The sequence below is a fragment of the Monodelphis domestica genome, chromosome 7 (genome assembly GCF_027887165.1).
Source record: "Monodelphis domestica isolate mMonDom1 chromosome 7, mMonDom1.pri, whole genome shotgun sequence".
NCBI classification, from domain to species: domain Eukaryota; kingdom Metazoa; phylum Chordata; class Mammalia; order Didelphimorphia; family Didelphidae; genus Monodelphis; species Monodelphis domestica.
In genome coordinates this window covers 278,490,920-278,509,865 of record NC_077233.1, presented here as the reverse complement: position 1 = coordinate 278,509,865, position 18,946 = coordinate 278,490,920, and the positions used below count along the sequence as shown (strand labels likewise).

The window sequence follows — 18,946 nt, the reverse complement described above, 5'->3', positions numbered from 1 at the left end:
TGTAATCACCATGAATATTGTGCCCTTATTTCTGTTTATTTCACTGCACTGGTACACATATACATACATATATTTTCCCCTTGGATTTTCTCCAAATTCCTTGTCTAGGTCATTTCTTGCCAGATTTCATTTCATCTCCAATTTCCTAAGTGCATTTTGTCTAGACCTCTCCTTTATTCCTATCCCGTCCCATTTTGTATCGTACATACTTGTAAGCATATATTTCCCTCCTTTATCAAACTGTAAGCTCCTTAGGGACAGGTACGGGGTTGTTTCTCAGTTTTATGTTCCCAGTGTTTATTACAGCATGTCTTGGAGCTTAATAAAGGTTTGTTGAATTGGGTTGCATAAAAAAGACAAACCATAAAGTCACATTACAGGTGTGTTTTTGTTTTGTTTTGTTTTTTCCCCAACCATTTTCCAAAGAGGCATAACCGGGGGTGGGAGTGGGGGGTTGGGGGAAGTGTACAACAATAGCATCTACTGGGGGGGGAGGGGGGGAGCACCAGGGCACAGCTGGGTGGCTCAGTGGATAGAGCCAGGCCTAGAGAGAGGAGGTCCGGGATTCAAATCTGGTTTCAGACATGTCCTGGCTGTGTGACCCTGGGCAAGACACTCAACCTCCATTGCCTAGCCCTTACCACTCTTCTGCCTTGGAACCAATACATACTATTGATTCTAAAATGGAAGAGAATAGTTTTTTTTAAATGGTTGCTTACCATTTCATCCAAGGCATAGCGCAGTAGTCCATGTTCATAGAGGATGAAGAATCTCCGCTGCCATTTCTAGAAAAAGGTTGGAAAATAGGTAATTAAGAAGGTTCTGAGCCTGGAGTATGTATATAAGAGAGAAAGAGAGAGGGGGAGAAAGAGAGAGACAGAGACAGAGAGAGACAGAGAGAGAGACAGAGAGAGAGACAGAGAGAGAGAGAGAGAGAGAGAGAGAGAGAGGAGAGAACAAGACAGAGAGAGAGAGAGAGAGAGAGAGAGAGAGAGAGAGAGAGAGAGAGAGAGGGAGAGAGGAGGGAGGGAGAGAGAAAGAGGGAAAGGGAGAGGGAGGGAGGGAGAGAGAGAGAGAGAGAACGAGACAGAGAGAGAGAGAGACAGAGACAGAGACAGAGAGAGAGGGTGTGTGTTTAAACTCCCCTTTCTAAGACAAGGCAATTCCTCTGTCAAATCTAGATAAATCAAACCAAAACATAAATAAGAAAGAGGTAAGAGGGGGCAGCTGGGTAGCTCAGTGGATTGAGAGCCAGGCCTAGAGACGGGAGGTCCTAGGTTCAAATGTGGCCTCAGACACTTCCCAGCTGTGTGACCCTGGGCGAGTCACTTGACCCCCATTGCCTAGCCCTTACCACTCTTCTGCCTTGGAGCCAATACACAGTACTGACTCCAAGATGGAAGGTGAGGGTTTAAAAAAAAAAAGAAAGAAAGAGATAAGAGAAGTGAATGAAATCTCAGAAAAATTAGAGTTGGTCAATATATGGAGAAAAATAAACAGGGACAAAAAGGACTGGACCTTCTTTTCAGCAGCACATGGTACATTCACAAAGACTAACCATGTACTAGGGCATAAGATGGAAGGTAAGGGTTTAAAAAAGAAATAAACAAAATAAGATTCAGACTTGGAAAAGGAGGTGGTAGGAAGTCAACAGAAAGGGCCAGGAAGGTTAGCCCAGGAGGAAGGATAAGGGATTGGAACAATTCTTAAGGGTAAACAGGCAGTGCCAAAAGGAGGCAAAATAACGTGAAAAAACAAAAGCTTTGTGTGACGGTGTCAGATGCAAAAGGGCTTCTTGACAAAAGAACAAACCCCTGGCTGGGAACCATGTTTGCTTAGTTCCTTCTCTGCTATTTTCCCTTGTCATGCTTGACTACTCTGAGAGCACCCATGACATCCTGCAAAGCCCCCTCTGATGTCATGACATCAATAAGCAGCTGGAGGAGCACATGAGGGAAGCAGATGCGGATGGACCTGTTTCTAAAATCTCGGGGAACTTCTTTTCTTTGAAAACAAATGGAGGGTCTAGAAGACGATGAAGGCTTTATTTGCTAAAGAGAGTGAAGGAAAACTTAAATTAAAATGACCAAGAAGATACTTTCAGAGATGCTCTGTTTTTAGCCTCCAAATGCTTTCTTCAGGGTGACTAGTCCGGAAAACAAGTAGAAACAAGCTACCCATTGGACACTTTTCTTTTCTATTTTATTAAACCCTTCTTTTCCATCTTGGAATACTGTGTATTGGCTCCAAGGCAGAAGAGTGGTAAGGGCTAGGCAATGGGGGCTAAGTGACCTGCCCAGGGTCACACAGCTAGGAAGTGTTTGAAGGCAGTTTTGAACTCAGGTCCTCCCAACTCCAGGTCTGGCACTCCATGTACTATGCTACCTAGCTGCCCCCCAAGCTAAGTTTTAGGAGCCATTTACCAGAAATGAGTTTTAATGTGTAAAAGAAAAGAACCACAACTTTTTCCTTACCCGAGACCTATGCACAGGGTTGTCAAAATCAGTCCCTTCTGGAGCAAGAAGCAGCCAGCCACCATAAATGGGTTTTGCCTAGAGGAAAAAAAACAGGTCAAGTCAGAGGCAGCATCAGATTAAACAAAAGCTTTTAAACAGGGCCAATAAACAGGCACTTACTAGAACAGAAGTCATTTCTGCTTAGCAAACCCCAAGAACTTCCATCTCTAAATTGAAGCTAGGATCACAACATCGAGGGGAAGTTTCAGAGGCTCAACAAGGGATTCCAAAGTATGTAGGACTGTTTCATTCCCTCTCCAAGGGAAGTCAGTCTACAAACATTTATTCAATCAAAAAAATCAATTGAGCATTTACTATGTGCCAGGCACTACGCTAAGTGCTGCGGATACAAAGATAGTCAAAAACAAGGTCTCTGCCCCCAACAATCTCACATTCTAATGAATGAGACATCATGCCAACAGCTAATGCACGTGAGTTATTATAGTGTGTGTGTTTTCTGTCATTTCCAATTCTTCATGACCCCATTTAGGGTTTTCTTAGCAAAGAGAGTAGAGTGGTTTGCCCTTTCCTTCTCCTGCTCATTTTCCAGATGAAAAAAACTGAAGCCAACAGGGTAAGTGACTTGCCCAGGGTCACACAATAGTAAGTGTTTTGAGGTGGATTTCTACTCATGAAGGTGACTCTTCCTGACTCCAGACCTGGAACTCTTATCTCCTGTGCCACTTAACTGTCAAAAAGTGGGAGGGGAGTAGGGTCTAATCATATTGTTGTTGTTCTGTGGTGTCCAACTCTCTGTGACCCCCATTTGGAGTTTCCTTGGTGAAGATCTTGGAGTGGTTTACCATTTCCTTCTCAAGTTCATTTTACAGATGAGGAAACTGAGGTAAATAGAGTTAAGTGACTTGCTTAAGGTTGCACAGCTAGTAAGTGTCTGGGGCCAGTCTTGAACTCATGAAGATGAGTCTTCTGGATTCCAAGCCCAAAACTGTATCCACATTGCAGAGGATAATCTCTGAGGGAAGGCACTAACTAACAATTGGAGAAGACCAAGAATATCTCCTGCAGATGGTGGGATTTTAGTTTAGTCTTGAAGGAAGCCAGGAAATAGAAGTGGGGAAAAAGAGCATTCCAGGTATGGGGGAACAGGCAACACATGAAAGCATGGAGTTAGGAGATAGAATGTCATGTTCAAGAAATAACAAGAAGGACAGTGCCATTAGACTGTAGAGTACTCAAGAGAGAATGAAGGAAATAATGGCAGAGGCTAGAATATGGAAGAAGACAGGACCTCATAGGGAACTGGCACAAAAGATTTGTAGGACCTGATCAACACACAGAGAACACAATTTCTACCAAGCACCTCTGATAGGACAGCACAATGAAGAGGCCAGCATCCTACAGAAAATCCAAGTTCCATCTTACAGTGCATGGCAAAAGGCTGACAGCTGAGAAAAACATCTCATATTTACAAAAGCCAGCACTAGCCAAGGCTCGATCTAACAACCTTCCCTCTCCCAATCTTTTCCTTTTCTTTTTCTTTCACATAGACCAAGTCAAAAGAACCCCAAGTCCAAAGTAGCCAGTGACTGAGAAAGAAGCAAAAACAGTAAAAACAGCTAACTTCAGAAGGACAGTAATGAAACTATAACTTAGAAGCTAAAACAAGATTTAGGTTCAGAGGTCTTGGGTTCAAATCCTTTTTTCCATTGCTATCTATGTAAGCTTAGATAAGTCACTTAGGCAAATGAGAGTCTCATCTTTAAGATGAGAAGGCTGGTTAAATAACCTCTAAGGTTCCTTCCACTTCTACCATCCGTGATTCTAAGCTACCTAAAAACAAGTTCATGCCTATTATGCCCAGAACCACTTGTAGTTCCCAAATTATACTAAGAGCATAGAGTGAAAATTAGAAACCCATTCTTTTATGGGTGAGGAAACTCAGGCCTACTTGCCCAAAGTCACTCTTGCCATTATATTTCACCGACTCCCTAGAAAGGTCCAGAAAGTTGGCTCTCTTGACAGGTACAGGCTTGATTTAAGGGAAGCTATGTTGAGGAGCCCTAGATAACTAGTTCTCAATAGGAGGGCATCAGATACTTCTTGGGGGCATATTAAGGGGTTCTTTCAAAACAGGACCCTGAAGTATGTGGGTGAGGCTTTTGAGGAAAAGCAAAATTTGGCCCCCACAGCTTCTGAATGGGTGGCTTATAATGACATAGATTTTTTTTAACCCTTACCTTCTGTCTTAGAATCAATATGAAGCTTCATTTCCAAATGATAAAGGTTTTAAAATGTTTTTATCTTTATTTTATTCCACTAACAAATTTACACATAAGTTTTCCAAGATTCCCTCTCCCTCCCCTTTTCCTTCCCCCCCTCCCAGAGCTGACAAACAATTCTACTGGGTTATACATGTATTACCAAATGATAAAGGTTTTTAAACACTTTATAAAATTATTTCATTTGATCCTCAAAATTGAAGATTAAATGCTATTATTATCTCCTTTTCCTGAAAGGTTTCTTCCTTTTCTTTCTTAAAAAAAAATACTGTGTATTGGTTCCAAGGCAGAAGAGCAGTAAAGGCTAGGAAGTGGGGGGTTAATGGACTTGCCCAGGGCCACCCAGCTGGGAAGTGTCTGAAGCCACATTTGAACCCAGGACCTTCCATCTCTAAGCCTGGCTCTCAATCCACTGAGCCACCCAGTTGTCCCTTTAAAAGGTTTCTTTCTAAAAGGTTCTGAACATAAGTCTTGTAGAAAAATATTCTAAATCATCTAATGAAATAAAATTAAAATAAATAAATAAAATAAAATAAAAGGCCCTGAGAGGTCACACGTAAAACCCAGTGCCTCATGGGTGATAAATGTCAACGGTTCTATTCTACCCAAGTCTTCCAGATTCTGAGTCTTAGAATTCTAAGCATTGGGCCACCCTGTCTGGGAAAACACTGGACTCCCAGATTCTAGGGACAGGGAGGGAAGAGAAGGGGGAGATAGAGAACAAAGACTCTTTAGGTAAAGCAGAGAAGTGAGACCTACTAGGTAGACCCAGGAAGTTTCTTGCTAAAGGAGAGGAAGCCAGGAGCTCCCATCACTTCAGCTTGAGAAAGTAGAACACAGTCATTGGGTAGTGTGTTTACTAAGCAAACAGAAATCTGACAGCCCAGCTCCAGCCAGGGGGCAGGGGAGGGTGGGAGGACCAGAAGAAGGGACTGGGTGGGGAGGAAGGATTCTGAAGCCTCAAACTAATTCCCAATATAAACCCCTCACCTTCCACTATGCAATTCTGCAGTCAGGCAAGATGCAGATTCCAGGGCGAAAGGAGGAGGGACCTGGCTACACCACATCCTGTCTGGCCAAAACAGACCCTGGGCGAACGAGGCTCCAGCACCTACTTCATCTACAAGAAGGCCAGCTGTGGCTTCCTGCTCTCCTACAGAACTTCCATTCTGTGATTCACTCAACTATTTTGCTAGCATAGAGGATACCAAAGCACTGCCATAGGTGGGCAGGAATCTAGATACAAGTGTCTTTACAGGTAGGCAGAATAGTGATGAATGGCCTGGGGAAAAGATGGATGGGTGGGACTGGGAAAAGCTGAAGGCTAAGAGACTAGGCAAAGGGGGCTGCCCAGTGGATTAACCAGTCATTCTTTTTTCCATCCAACAAGCATCCTTCTTCCAACTCCATCTCCCAGAATTCTTTTTCTAGTCCCAAGAATCCTTTTCCCTTTGTTCACCTTAGCGTCCTTGCATTATTGTTGGATGTTTATCTGATGCCTAACATGGTGGTTGACAACTACCTTCCAATTCTGATCGATTCTCCCTTTTGTTTATTTCTCTAAAGTATAGACTAGAAATAGGATAGACTGATGGGGAGCGCTCCAAATCTAAAGGTGGATTTTGATAAGTATTCTTATTTTTATTATATAATGATAAAGCCAACGATGGGCAATTATTCTTTCTCCAATCATTTAAATCTTCCTTCATTTCGGTAAAGAGTATCTTGCCAAAGAGATTAAAAAAAAATAAGGGTGGGGGGTAAGGACCTTTTTGTACAAAAATATTTACAGCAGCCTTTTATGTGGTTGGAAAGAATCAGAAATTAGGGGGTTGTCCATCAATTGGGGAATGGCTCAACAAGTTGTGGTATTATTGATGGTGATGGAATACTATTGTTCTGTAAGAAATGATGAGCAAGATGATTTCAGAAAGAGCTGGAAAGACCTACAGGAACGAATGCAGAGTGAAATAAGCTGTGTAACTGGAAAATCTTGAACCCTTGGACTCCATCTCCCAGAATTCTTTTTCTAGTCCCAAGAATCCTTTTCCCTTTGTTCACCTTAGCGTCCTTGCATTATTGTTTATAAGCTGTGTGTAACTCCTCCCTCTCTCTCTTTTCCCCCCACATGGGAGGCTGGGTGAGCTCTCTGTTTCTAGCCTTTTGTTTTCCTTTTTGCTTTTAGGTATTCTTAATAAATATTATAAAATATAATATTTGGAGTTATTGTGTATTAATTTTTAAGCTTACAAAGCAGAACCAGAACACTGTACACAGTAACAATATTGTAGGATGATCATCCGTGAAAGACAATGATACAGGACAATTCTGAAGGACTTACAACAAAAGATGCTATTCCCCTTGTTGAAGTCAGAATATAGATCAAAGCATATGATTTTTCACTTTATTTGATTTGGGTTTTTATTTTGGGATTTTGGTGTCATATGAGTGTTCTCGTACAACAATGAACAATATGGAAATATGTTTTCCATAATAATACATGTATAACTCAGCTCCAATTGCTTACTCTCTCTGGGAAGGGGAACAGAGGGAAAGAGACATCTGGGATCATATAACGTCAGAAAACTTATGGGGAAAATTGTTATTACATGAAACTGATGAAATATCTTTTCAAAAATAAAAAGTAGCATTTTGTATTTGTAGCCATATGATTCTTATATGTGTTTCGTAAGGTGGACTCTCAAATATTTTTATATATTTTGCAGTTACTTGGAAAGGGATTTTTTCTACCTCTTCCTGATAGATTTTGATGATCATTTTTCCTGTACTTTGCTGACGTTATTAATGGCTCAAATTATTTTTCTTGAATCTCTTGGGTAAACCATCACATCTTTAAAAAGAGAATTTTGTTTCTTATCTTATGCTTATTCTCATAATTTCTTTTTTTGGTCTTTTTGCTATAGCAAGCACTACTAACCTACATGAACAGGAATGTCAATGGATGGACATCCTTGCATTATTCCTGATAAAACTGGAAAGACTGTGTATTTTCCACTAGAGGTATTACTATCTCGATTTTATGTATTATTTATAATATTAAAGGTTCCACTATGCTTTAATGTTATTTAAAAATCAGTAGGAAAAAAGTAAATACATTCTGCCAATTTTCTCTAAATTTATAGACATACAGACATTTTTATAGACATAACTGCACAGTTTTTGTTGTTTTCCTATTAAAATGGTCTAATGTTTGTAGTTTTTCTGATATTGAAGGAACCTTACATTCCTGCTATATATCCAAAGTAGTCACAGTGAATAAGGTTTTTAACATATTGCTATAGTCCCTTTGCCAAAATTTTGTATTGAAGTTCATTAGAGATTCTTGCTCTGCCCTCAATCAGGACTATATCTATCTTGCAAGAATGTGAAGAGTATCCCTTCTGATCTTATAGGATCTATATTTTTTCAGTAACAGTTACATTACACTGGACTTAATTTTTCTCAGAACATTTGAGAGAATTCACTTTGTATATCTATATTAATTTTCATTCAAGAGGTCCTTTATCACTTGTTCGATTTCATCTTTAAAATTGGAGTGTTTAACAAAATAAATAGAGTTCAATCTGGGTATTTTATGATTTTACAAACATATCCAATTTTATTTACCAATTTTGTTGGCATATAATCAAGCAAAAGAACTTCTAATGATTTTGCTTATTTCATCTTCATCTGTTCTGAATTCTTTTTCACATTTATATTGGCAACTTGTTTTTTTTTAATTGATTATCTAAAGATTTGTCTTTATAGTTTTGTTTAATGTTCCTAGTTTTATTTATCAATTCAATGTTATTTCAATTTTGTTTACTGCTTTGTTTTCAGAATTTCTTTTTTTAATTTAGAAAAGATTTTTAAAAATTGTTGCTTTTTCAGGTTTTTTCAATTATGTACTCAATTGATTGAGAGATTTAGTGATGAAAGTATTGTTAGTCAAAGTATTTAGAAGTATCAATTCCCCTTTAAAGATTTCTTCATCTGCCTGCCAAAAATGTTGGCATATTGACTATTTTCACTGATAAAGTCATCTGCTGTTTCTAGGATTTGTCTATATATTCTTTATTTTCAAATTATTTAGTGTCCATTTAAGTTCCAGTTCTTTATTCAAAGGTTGTTTATTGATTATAACTAATTACATTAAGGACAGCAAAGGGTGTACTTAATATTTCTGCTTTTCTGCATTTGTTTATGAAATTTTTAATATCCTAACAGTTTTTGTAACAATGCCATTACATATGAAAAATATGTATACTCCTTTAGATTTCCATTGTGTAACTTTCATAAAAATTCTATTCAAAAAATATGTATACTCCTTTAGATTCCCATTGTGTAACTTTCATAAAATTCTATTCAATTTTTTTTTTTATTTTTATCAAGGGCTGAGAGGCATGCACTTAAGTCTTCAAATATTATGCCCTTATTTATTTCTCTCTGAAACTCAATCAACTTTCAAATGATAAGAACTTTGAAAAAGTCAAAGAGCTTAGACTTAATTCCCATCAACTCAATGACCAACAACAATGACAGAGGAACAGAGACAACAAAACCACCTTCCCATCTACAGACAGACAGGTTATAAGACACAAGATGAAGAATGTTTTTGGACATAGACATAGAAAGAATTTGTTTTGACTATGTCTGTTTATTACAAAAGTTTTCAAGAAGGTGGAGAGGTGGGAGAGAAAATAAATGCTTGTTAATTGAAAATAAAATCTGAAAGAAAAAAAGACGAAGGTAGAAAAAGAAGTGGAATGTGATCAACACTAGTACTCTGTAATTTTAGTATTTCTTTTGTCCCAGCTCCTCTGTTCTCTCTTCATCTAGGTTAGACCCATCAATGGCTTTTACATTTTCTTTTTAACCCCCACTTATGATTTACTCTCCCAAGTTGAATTTGTTTTGCTTTTGACTATCCTCCCTCAACATATACATTTTCTTGGTTCTTACAACCCTCTTCCCTATACAGCCCTTGAAAGTAATGTTTTTATAAATTTAATGCAATTTATTATTGAATTATTATTTAAAATTTTCATCTATTTTAATTATTAATGCAGTTGCTGTCTTTCCCTCTCTGTCTTTTGTATTCTTTGTTTCAAGGGAATAACTCACTTAGTGCAGGAAGAAGGACAAAATTATAAATGAGGATGATGTGTATGACTGATAAAAATGTTTTTAATTTCATCTAGTTCCAAAACTGATGGAAGAGGGAAGGAAAGAGGAAAATAAATTCTAAATTGGTTATTAAAAATCATGTACTACATTAATTCATTGCTGGTGGAGTTGTGAATTGATCCAACCATTCTGGAGGGCAATTTGGAACTATGCCCAAAGGGCGATAAATGACTGTCTGCCCTTTGATCCAGCCATAGCACTGCTGAGTTTGTACCCCAAAGAGATCATAAGGAAAAAGACTTGTACAAGAATATTCATAGCTGTGTTCTTTGTGGTAGCCAAAAACTGGAAAATGAGGGGATGCCCTTCAATTGGGGAATGGCTGAACAAATTGTAGTATCTGTTGGTGATGGAATACTATTGTGCTAAAAGGAATAATAAAGTGGAGGAATTCCATGGAGACTGGAACAACCTCCAGGAAGTGATGCAAAGCGAAAGGAGCAGAACCAGGAAAACATTGTACACAGAGACTGATACACTGTGGCACAATCGAATGTAATGGACTTCTCCATTAGTAGCAGTGCAGTGATCCTGAACAACTCAGAGGGATCTAGGAGAAAAACACTATCCACAAGCAGAGGACAAATGGTGGGAATAAAAAACACCGAAGAAAAGCAACTGCTTGACTACAGGGGTTGAGGGAACATGACTGAGGAGAGATTCTAAATGAACACTCTAATGCAAATACCAACAACATGGAAATGGGTTCGAATCAAGAACACATGTGATACCCAGTGGAATCGGCTATGGGAGAGGTGGTGGGAGAGGGGGAGGGAAGAAAAGAAAATGATCTTTGTCTCTAATAAAATATTGTTAAAAAGAAAAAAAAATAAAAATAAAAATCATGTCCTAGAAGTTTTTAAGTCTGTTGTCTGTAACTCAGAATTTATCTTCCCTAAAAAGTATATATTTTTAAAAAGCCTTTTGAAAACCTCTCCTATCCCTACTTTATTTCCTTCTCTAACCTTCTACTGCCTTCCTTCCCCAGGTCCACAGGTGCCAGATTTCTCTTATGCTTCCAAGTCTTATTCTACCTGCATATCATTTTCCACAATCTCCTTTCTACTTATGGAGTGTTCAGGGAAGATTGATACCTTTGGTGGCAGGACTTGCGAAGCCCCTTTCAGGGATGCTTTCCTCCTTTGAGAAAGGTGGTGACCACCTGCCACTCAACTCTCAACAGTGGCTCCAAGAAGCTGTAGCATCTGCAGAGGCCACACCCTGGTAAACAATGTTGGCAGGCAGGCTAAACCAGGTTGAGAGTCACCAAGAGGCTCAAACCCATCAGTGAGTTAGGGAGATGTCTATCCTAAGCATGTAAAGACTTACCCCAGCAGAAAGGGCAGATTAAAACAATTTGTTCCAACAGCCATGGAGGCAACCAAAGTAGCTGCTACAGAATTCTTAGAACTTGATTAGACATGGAAGAAGTTCATCCATCTACTGCATTGAGCCATCGCCAGTCATCTTGACTTTTGTCTTGCTACTGGACTTAATGCAACTCTGCCTCCCTTAAATCCAATTTATGCACAAGTCAAAAGACATCTCCTCTAGTGATGCCATTTTGTTCCTCTTCCAGAACAAACAAAAGACAACCAACCAACTTACAACCAACATTCATTACCCTAGTTCACGCCCTCATCATCTCTAACCCAGACAACTGTAATACCATCCTAAATTGTGTCATTATCTTCTAGTCTCTCCCTCTGCTTAATCCACCTTCCACAAGGATGCAAACTAGTTATTTCCAGAGAACAGGGCAGCCCACGTCACTTCCTACCCCAACTCCAGTGGCTCCTTGCCTCTAGCATGAAATACAACCTCCAATGTTTGGCATTTAAAGATTCAATTTAGGTCCCGTCTATCTTTCCTGACCAATTTCATATTACTCTACCTCACGTTTTATTATCTAGTCAACAGGTCTATTTACTGTTCTCCATCTATCACATTCTACTCTCATCTCTACGTGTTTGGATAGGCTGTTTCCCCTTTGCCTAGCATTCTCTCCCTCTGCTCTGCCTGTTAGAATCACTTTCTCCCCTTCAAGACTCAGCTAGAATGTCAATTCTTCATCTGCATCTAACCCTCTCCAACTGTTAGCTTTATCTTCCCAGGAGTTAGGGCTCTTCCCTTTTAATTACTTTACAAATTTTTCTTTTACTTTTTATTTCTCTGCAAATCTGCCCTCTAATCCTCTCTCCCAAATAAGAGCAGGGGATATATATTTGATCGATTCCAAGACAGAAGATAAGGGTTTAAAAGAATAAATTCTACCCTAAAATTCTGGCTACACTTTAATTTAGTGATGGTAGTCACTCCCTTAAGTACTCCATTTTCTAATATTACTTCCATATTTCCAATCAAAATGCCCATTCCCTCATCACAGCTGACCTCACCTATGCATCTGGAATAAACTAGCTTACTAATTTATACTGAAATGTGAAAAGCCTCAACTTTTCCAAAGGTATTTACATTAATAGGAAGGAAGGAAAGGAAGGGAAGGGAAGGGAAGGGAAGGAAGGAAAGGAAAGGAAGGGAAGGGAAGGGAAGGGAAGGGAAGGGAAGGGAAGGGAAGGGAAGGGAAGGGAAGGGAAGGGAAGGGAAGGGAAGGGAAGGGAAGGGAAGGGAAGGGAAGGGAAGGGAAGGGAAGGGAAGGGAAGGGGAAGGAAGAAGAAGGGAAGAAGAAGAAGAAAGAAGAAAGAAGAAAGAAAGAAAGAAAGAAAGAAAGAAAGAAAGAAAGAAAGAAAGAAGAAAGAAAGAAAGAAAGAAAGAAAGAAAGAAAGAAAGAAAGAAAGAAAGAAAGAAAGAAAGAAAGAAAGAAAGAGAGAGAGAGAGAGAGAGAGAGAGAGAGAAGAGAGAGAGAAGAGAGAGAGAGAGAGAAGAGAGAAAGAGAGAAAGAGAGAGAAGAGAGAAAGAGAGAAAGAGAGAAAGAGAGAAAGAGAGAAAGAGAGAAAGAGAGAAAGAGAGAAAGAGAGAAAGAGAGAAAGAGAGAAAGAGAGAGAAGAGAGAGAAAGAGAGAAAGAGAGAAAGAGAGAAAGAGAGAAAGAAGAGAAGAAAGAAAGAAAGAAAGAAAGAAAGAAAGAAAGAAAGAAAGAAAGAAAGAAAGAAAGGAAAAGAAAAGAAAAGAAAAGAAAAGAAAAGAAAAGAAAAGAAAAGAAAAGAAAGCTGGTTTAAAGTAACTGCTTCAGGGCAGCTGGGTAGCTCAGTGGATTGAGAGCCAGGCCTAAAGACAGGAGGTCCTAGGTTCAAATCTGTCCGCAGACACTTCCTAACTATGTGACCCTGGTCAAGTCACTTGACCCCCATTGCCTTGCCCTTACCACTCTTCTGCCTTGGAACCAATACACAGTATTGACTCCAAGATGGAAGGTGAGGGTTTAAAGAAATAAAAATAAAGTAAATGCTTCTCTGATGCATTAAAATTCTGCCAAAGTGAAGTAAAAATGGCCCAGACGATATGAGACAAGATATGTCTTTGGCACCAGAAAGGTGGGTCAGCTCTACCTAGGCAGGTGCCATGTGTCCTTTTGCTTCTTACACCCTCTGCACTTCCTTCCTTCCATTCTCTCGTGCATTCTCTAACTCAAGAAGGGTTTCTCCTTTCTCCCTTCCCCCTCCCCCCAGTCCAATGCACGCTAAGTTGAAGGCATAAATGGCATTTCTGGGTAAATCTGGGGTTGTCTGCACAGGCTCTCTATCCCACGGGTACTGGGTTCTTCACTCTTCCACTCAAATGCTTCTTAGTGTCTTTCCCAAATAAACCCTCAAGTTTAAAAATTAATATCCCCATAAAGTAGCCCCCCACCTTCCCACATCCTGCTCCACTTCTGGGGGAGGGGAGCCACCTCTGATGGGCCACAGCAGGGTCATCTTACTGAGATCCCAGGGCTGTGTGGCCTAAACCGGAAAACCAGAAAAACAGCAGAAGACGGCTAAAATAAGATGTGGGAGTCTTGTGTTACTGGAGCTGGCACTGAGGATTTGCCCTGGGCTCAAAAAACCCAAAGGATTGAATTTAAGAAATAAGTGAACAAATCCTAATCCGAACCTGTTTGTTCAAAGCCACATTCATGAAATGCATGCTTATTTTCCAAGCAGCCCATTCAGGACAGGCATAAATTCTAAACTATTAAAAGATTCCCAAAGAAAATGAATACTCCATTGAGCAAAACACACCAGAGAACCTTTACTTCTCTAGAACTAATGTTATAAATAGGTCATCAGAAGAAGCCATCAGGACCATCAGGTACCAGCGTTTCTATGACGCTACAAATGTGTTGTGGCTAAACAGGAGGCCCACATATGGCCCTCATTTTAAAATGTTACCTCTAAACATTTCCTTGATAATTAAATTCAGTCTTTCCTTACCAATCAGCCTAAAACAGTGCCTGAACTTCTGTAATATCTCTTAAATTGTTCAAGAACTGGAAATTAAGTAGATCTCCATCAATAGTAGAACTTTTAAATGAATAATGGTACAAGAATGCAATGGAATATTACTGGAAGAAATGATGATTCTAATGAATAAGGAAACGCATGGAAAGAATTACACAAACGGATGCAAAGTGAAATAAACAGAGCCAGGAAAACAATATCCACAACGACTACAATGTATGGAAAGATCAGAGGAACTTGGGAGGAAGAATGCTGTCCACATCCAGAGGAAGAACTGTGGGAGCAGAAATGCAGAAGAAAAATATGGGATAGATACAGATAATGTGACAGGGATGTGATTGGGGTTTTGATGTTAAAGGATCGCGCTACTGCAGATACGAATAACACAGAAATATGTTTTGAACAATGATACGTGTAGAACCCAGTGGAACTGCCTATCGGATTTGAGAGGGAGGAGGAGAGAGTGGGGGGGGGGGGGGATTATGAATCATGTAACCATGGAAAAATATTCTAAATTTAAAAAAAAAACCAATGTATGGAAAGAACTACAAAATAAGTGAAAATCAATGTTACAAATTTTTTAAAAAAGGTTTCTGTTTTTCAGTCATTCAGTGACCCCGTGGACCGTACACAGCGTGCCAACATTGTCCATGGGGTTTTCTTGGCAAAGATACTGGAGTAGTCTGCCATTTCTTTCTTCATTGGATCCTTTTGTCAAGCAATCAGAGATTTACCCAGGGTTACACAGCTAGAAAGTATCTAAGGCTCAATTTGAACTCAGGTCTTCCTGGCTCTAGGTCCAACACTGTTCTGACCACTGAACCACAGCTGCCTCCAACAACAACAACAACAAAAGGCTAATCCCAAGAAAAGATGAAAAGATACATTCCCTCATTCTTTTACAAAGGTGGGGAAATCCATGGGTGTGCTCCATTGCATATAATGACATATTTTTTCAGTGTATGTACTCATTGATTTTGCTGATTGTTTTTTCTCTTCCTCTTTTCTTTTATTAAGAAAAAATTTCTTTATTGTTCTGAAGACAGGAGATCTTGAGTATGACTCCAACCTCAAACACTTCCTAGCTATGTGTCCCAAGACAACTTAAAAAACTTTAATTGCCCTATCTTTAACAGCTCTACTGCCTGGGAAACAATGCATAGTGTCAAGACAGAAGGGAAAGGAAGGGGAAGGAGAGGGAGAGGGGGAAGGAGAAGGAGAGGGGGAAGGAGAAGGAAAGGGAAAGGGAAAGGGAAGGGGAAGGGGGAAGGGGAAGAAGAAAGAGAAGGAGAAGGAAGGGGAAGGGGAAAGATAAGAAGTGGGAGAAGGGGAAGGGGAAAAGGAAGGGGAAAGGGAAGGGGAAGAGGAAAGGGAAGGGGAAGGAGAAAGAGAAGGGGAAGGAAGGGGAAGGAGAAGGAAGGGGAAGGGGAAAGAGAAGAAGGGGAAGGGGAAGGAGAAAGAGAAGGAGAAGGAAGGGGAAGGGGAAGGAAGGGGAAGGGGAAAGATAAGAAGTGGGAGAAGGGGAAAGGGAAGCAGAAGGGGAAGAGGAAAGGGAAAGGGAAGGGGAAGGAGAAAGAGAAGGAGAAGGAAGGGGAAGGAGAAGGAAGGGGAAGGGAAAGGAGGAGAAGGGGAAGGGGAAAGGAAAGAAGGAGAAGGGGAAGGAGAAAGAGAAGATGGGGAAGGAGAAGGAGAAGAATACAATGAGAAATTTGGATGACATAAAAACAAAAGATATTAATAAAGAATTGTACGTGGTCATTGTTATTCTGGGCATAATCTTTCAATCAGTTCAGAAAAACCTAGCTAGCTTATACATACTCTGTCTGTTCCTCCTTGATCCAGGTGTTTAGTTGAAACCCCAATGACCTGGGCTCAGTGGCTTCCCAGGCTCTCTTCCAAGACAGCTAAAACAAAGTCACACTGTCCTCAGCCAAAACTGGAACCCATGTGACAGGAAGAATTTCTTGTCCTTCTGGTCCTAGACAATCCCCAGGGGTGAAACTTCTCCCATAGAACCTCACTCCCTTCAAGGGCATTGGCATTTATGCCATTCATTTATTCAGTGAGCATTTATTAAATTTCTATTACATACTAGGAAAGGTGCCAGGCACTGAGGATTCCGAGACTAAAAATAAAGTAACTAATCAAATGAAACAACAGCTGCCCTCAAGGAGCTTACAGTACCATGTGAGCACGTTCTCCCCTGCCCAATTCCCTGTACCATATTCCATGGGAAGCCCTAAACCAAGCCTGCCAACTTTGGGTTCTCCTTTCTCTACAACTCCTTTCCCAGACCCTCTCACTCCTCACACATGCGGGTATTGGAGGAATACAAGAAATTGTCTGAGATCTAGACAAATGTGGCCAAAGGGTTAACAGGACCACAGGGGAGGAGGAAGTGCCTTTGACTTGATACAAGATGCCACGTGGAGACCAATATCCCCCTCCTGGCTGTGTTTCTGACTCACTAGACTTTTTTTACCACCTCACTTTAGCTGCCTTCTCACTGCCTCACTGCCTACTGCCATGCCAACCATTCTCCCATTTAGGATAAGTCTCTTCCAGGGCCTCCATTTGGGGACCAGCCCAGGCTGCCCATATTTCATTGTCCTCCCAGCTGTATTTCTGACTCTCCCACCTTCACACCTATCACCCCTCCTCCTCTCACCTTTTTTAGCTCCCTTTTATGCAATACCTACCCTCATGAGACCAAATTCCCAGCACTTAGCATAATGCCTGGCACATACTCAATGCTTAATAAATGTTTCTTGCCTGTCTGCTGGCCACTAAAAATTTGTAAACTTCCCTACAAAAGGAAGGAAGGAAGCAATCACTAATTAAGAACCTACTGTGTGTGCTAGGCACCATGCTAACTGCTTTATGAAGATTATCTTACTGGAAATCCTGGAAAGGAGGTGTTCTAATTGTCTTTGTTTTACAACTGGGACAGAGGTTAAGTGAATTTCCCAGGGTCACACAGCTAGTGTCTGAGGCTAGATTTGAATTTAGGTCTTCCTGATCAAAAGGCTCAGCGCCTTATCCACGGCACCACCTAGCTGCCTCTAAAAACCAACTTACAACTAGCTCAGAAGGCATTAAAAGAGTATATATGAGTAGAAAAAACAGGGGCAGCAATATAGCACAGTCTGGAATCTAGAGGATCTAGGTTCAAATCTGTCCTCAGGAATTTCCTACCTGTGTGACCCTGGGCAAGTCATTTAATGCTGTTTACCTAGCCTTTGCTGCTCTTCTGTCTTAGAATTAATACAAAGACAATAGTTAAGGTTTTTTTTAAGTATGTTTGAATAGAAAAAAAAACAACACTGTATTTGGAATGATAAGAATATGAGTTCAACTCTCACATTGGCAGGGTTCATAGAGGCATAAAACAATTATAATAGTAACATCAAAGCTCACTGATCACAGATCACTATAAAATATAATGAAAAATTCTGAAATATTTCAAGAATTACCAAAATGTGACACAGAGACACAATGTGAGCATTTGCTCTTGGAAAATGGTGCCAAAAGCTTTACTTGATACACGGTTGCCACAAACCTTCAATTTATAAAAGACACAATGTCTTTGAAGAACAATAAAATGGAGTGCAATAAAATGAGTGTGCCTTTATTCTCTTTTCCCTCTCCCACCCCCTTTCCTGGCAAATCCATGCCCAAATCCTACTCCAGCTTTTACAGTATCTTCTGACTTTTCTAGCCCCTTCTCTGAGTTCCACATTGATGAACCCATGGTACGTGTGCCAGAAGGGGCTGCTCTCCTCCCCCTCTCCACCACACCTGAGAACATTTTTCACTTCACTCACCCCTCTAACCAGCAGCCCAATGGGAGAGCTTCCTCTCTCTCCTGTCTGGAATAAAGGGGTGGCTCACATATAGTGTGAGGGTGCAGTTTGGGCACTTGGTCTCTAAAAGGTTCACCATCCATAATCAACCATAATGGACTTCTCTACTAGCAGCAATGCAATGATCCAGGACAATTCTGAGGGACTTATGAGAAAGAAACTATCTACATCCAGGGAAAGAACTGTGGGAGTAGAAATGCAGAAGAAAAACAACTGCTTGACCACATGGTTCTATGGGTATATGATTGGGGATATTGACTTTAAATGATCACTCTATTGCAAATAAAGATAATACAGAAATAGGTTTTGATAAATGATACATGTAAAACCCAGTGGAATTGCTCATCAGCTCTGGAAGGGGGAGGAAAGATGGGAGGGAAAAACAATCAATCTATGGGAAAATATTCTAAATTAATTAATTAAATAAACTTAAAAAAAAAAGGTTCACCATCACTGACCTAACCCTTTCTTACATGAACTCTCTCTTCTCAATACAGAATAACAGTAGAAAGTATACTGCCATTTCTTAGTGGTGTGAACTTCAGAGATCTCCTTCACAAAAGGGAAACACCAATACACACCTTACCTATTTCACAAGGTCTTTCCCAAATGAAATCTTAGATGCAAAGCTCTTTGTTACCTTAAAGCCTATGTGTAAATGTAAGTGATATTTAATACAAGCTTGTTACCCAACTGTTAAGACAGGCCAGAAGCAAACAATGGAAGAGACCTTGTGGTTTTATGA

General features: G+C 40.1%; 1 protein-coding gene across 1 annotated transcript in view; it reads right to left on the bottom strand.

Moving 5' to 3' along the window:
* Window positions 1–518: 518 nt before the first annotated feature.
* LOC130455428 (myosin phosphatase Rho-interacting protein-like) overlaps window positions 519–18,946 on the bottom strand; it is a 59,900-nt gene continuing 41,472 nt past the window's right edge. Inside the window, exons 2-3 of the mRNA XM_056804473.1 lie at window positions 2,475–2,552; window positions 519–785 (exon numbers count right to left, since the gene is read on the bottom strand). Coding sequence (XP_056660451.1) covers window positions 579–785; window positions 2,475–2,552 — 285 coding nt within the window. The 3' untranslated portion in view covers window positions 519–578. The remainder of the gene's footprint in view (window positions 786–2,474; window positions 2,553–18,946) is intronic.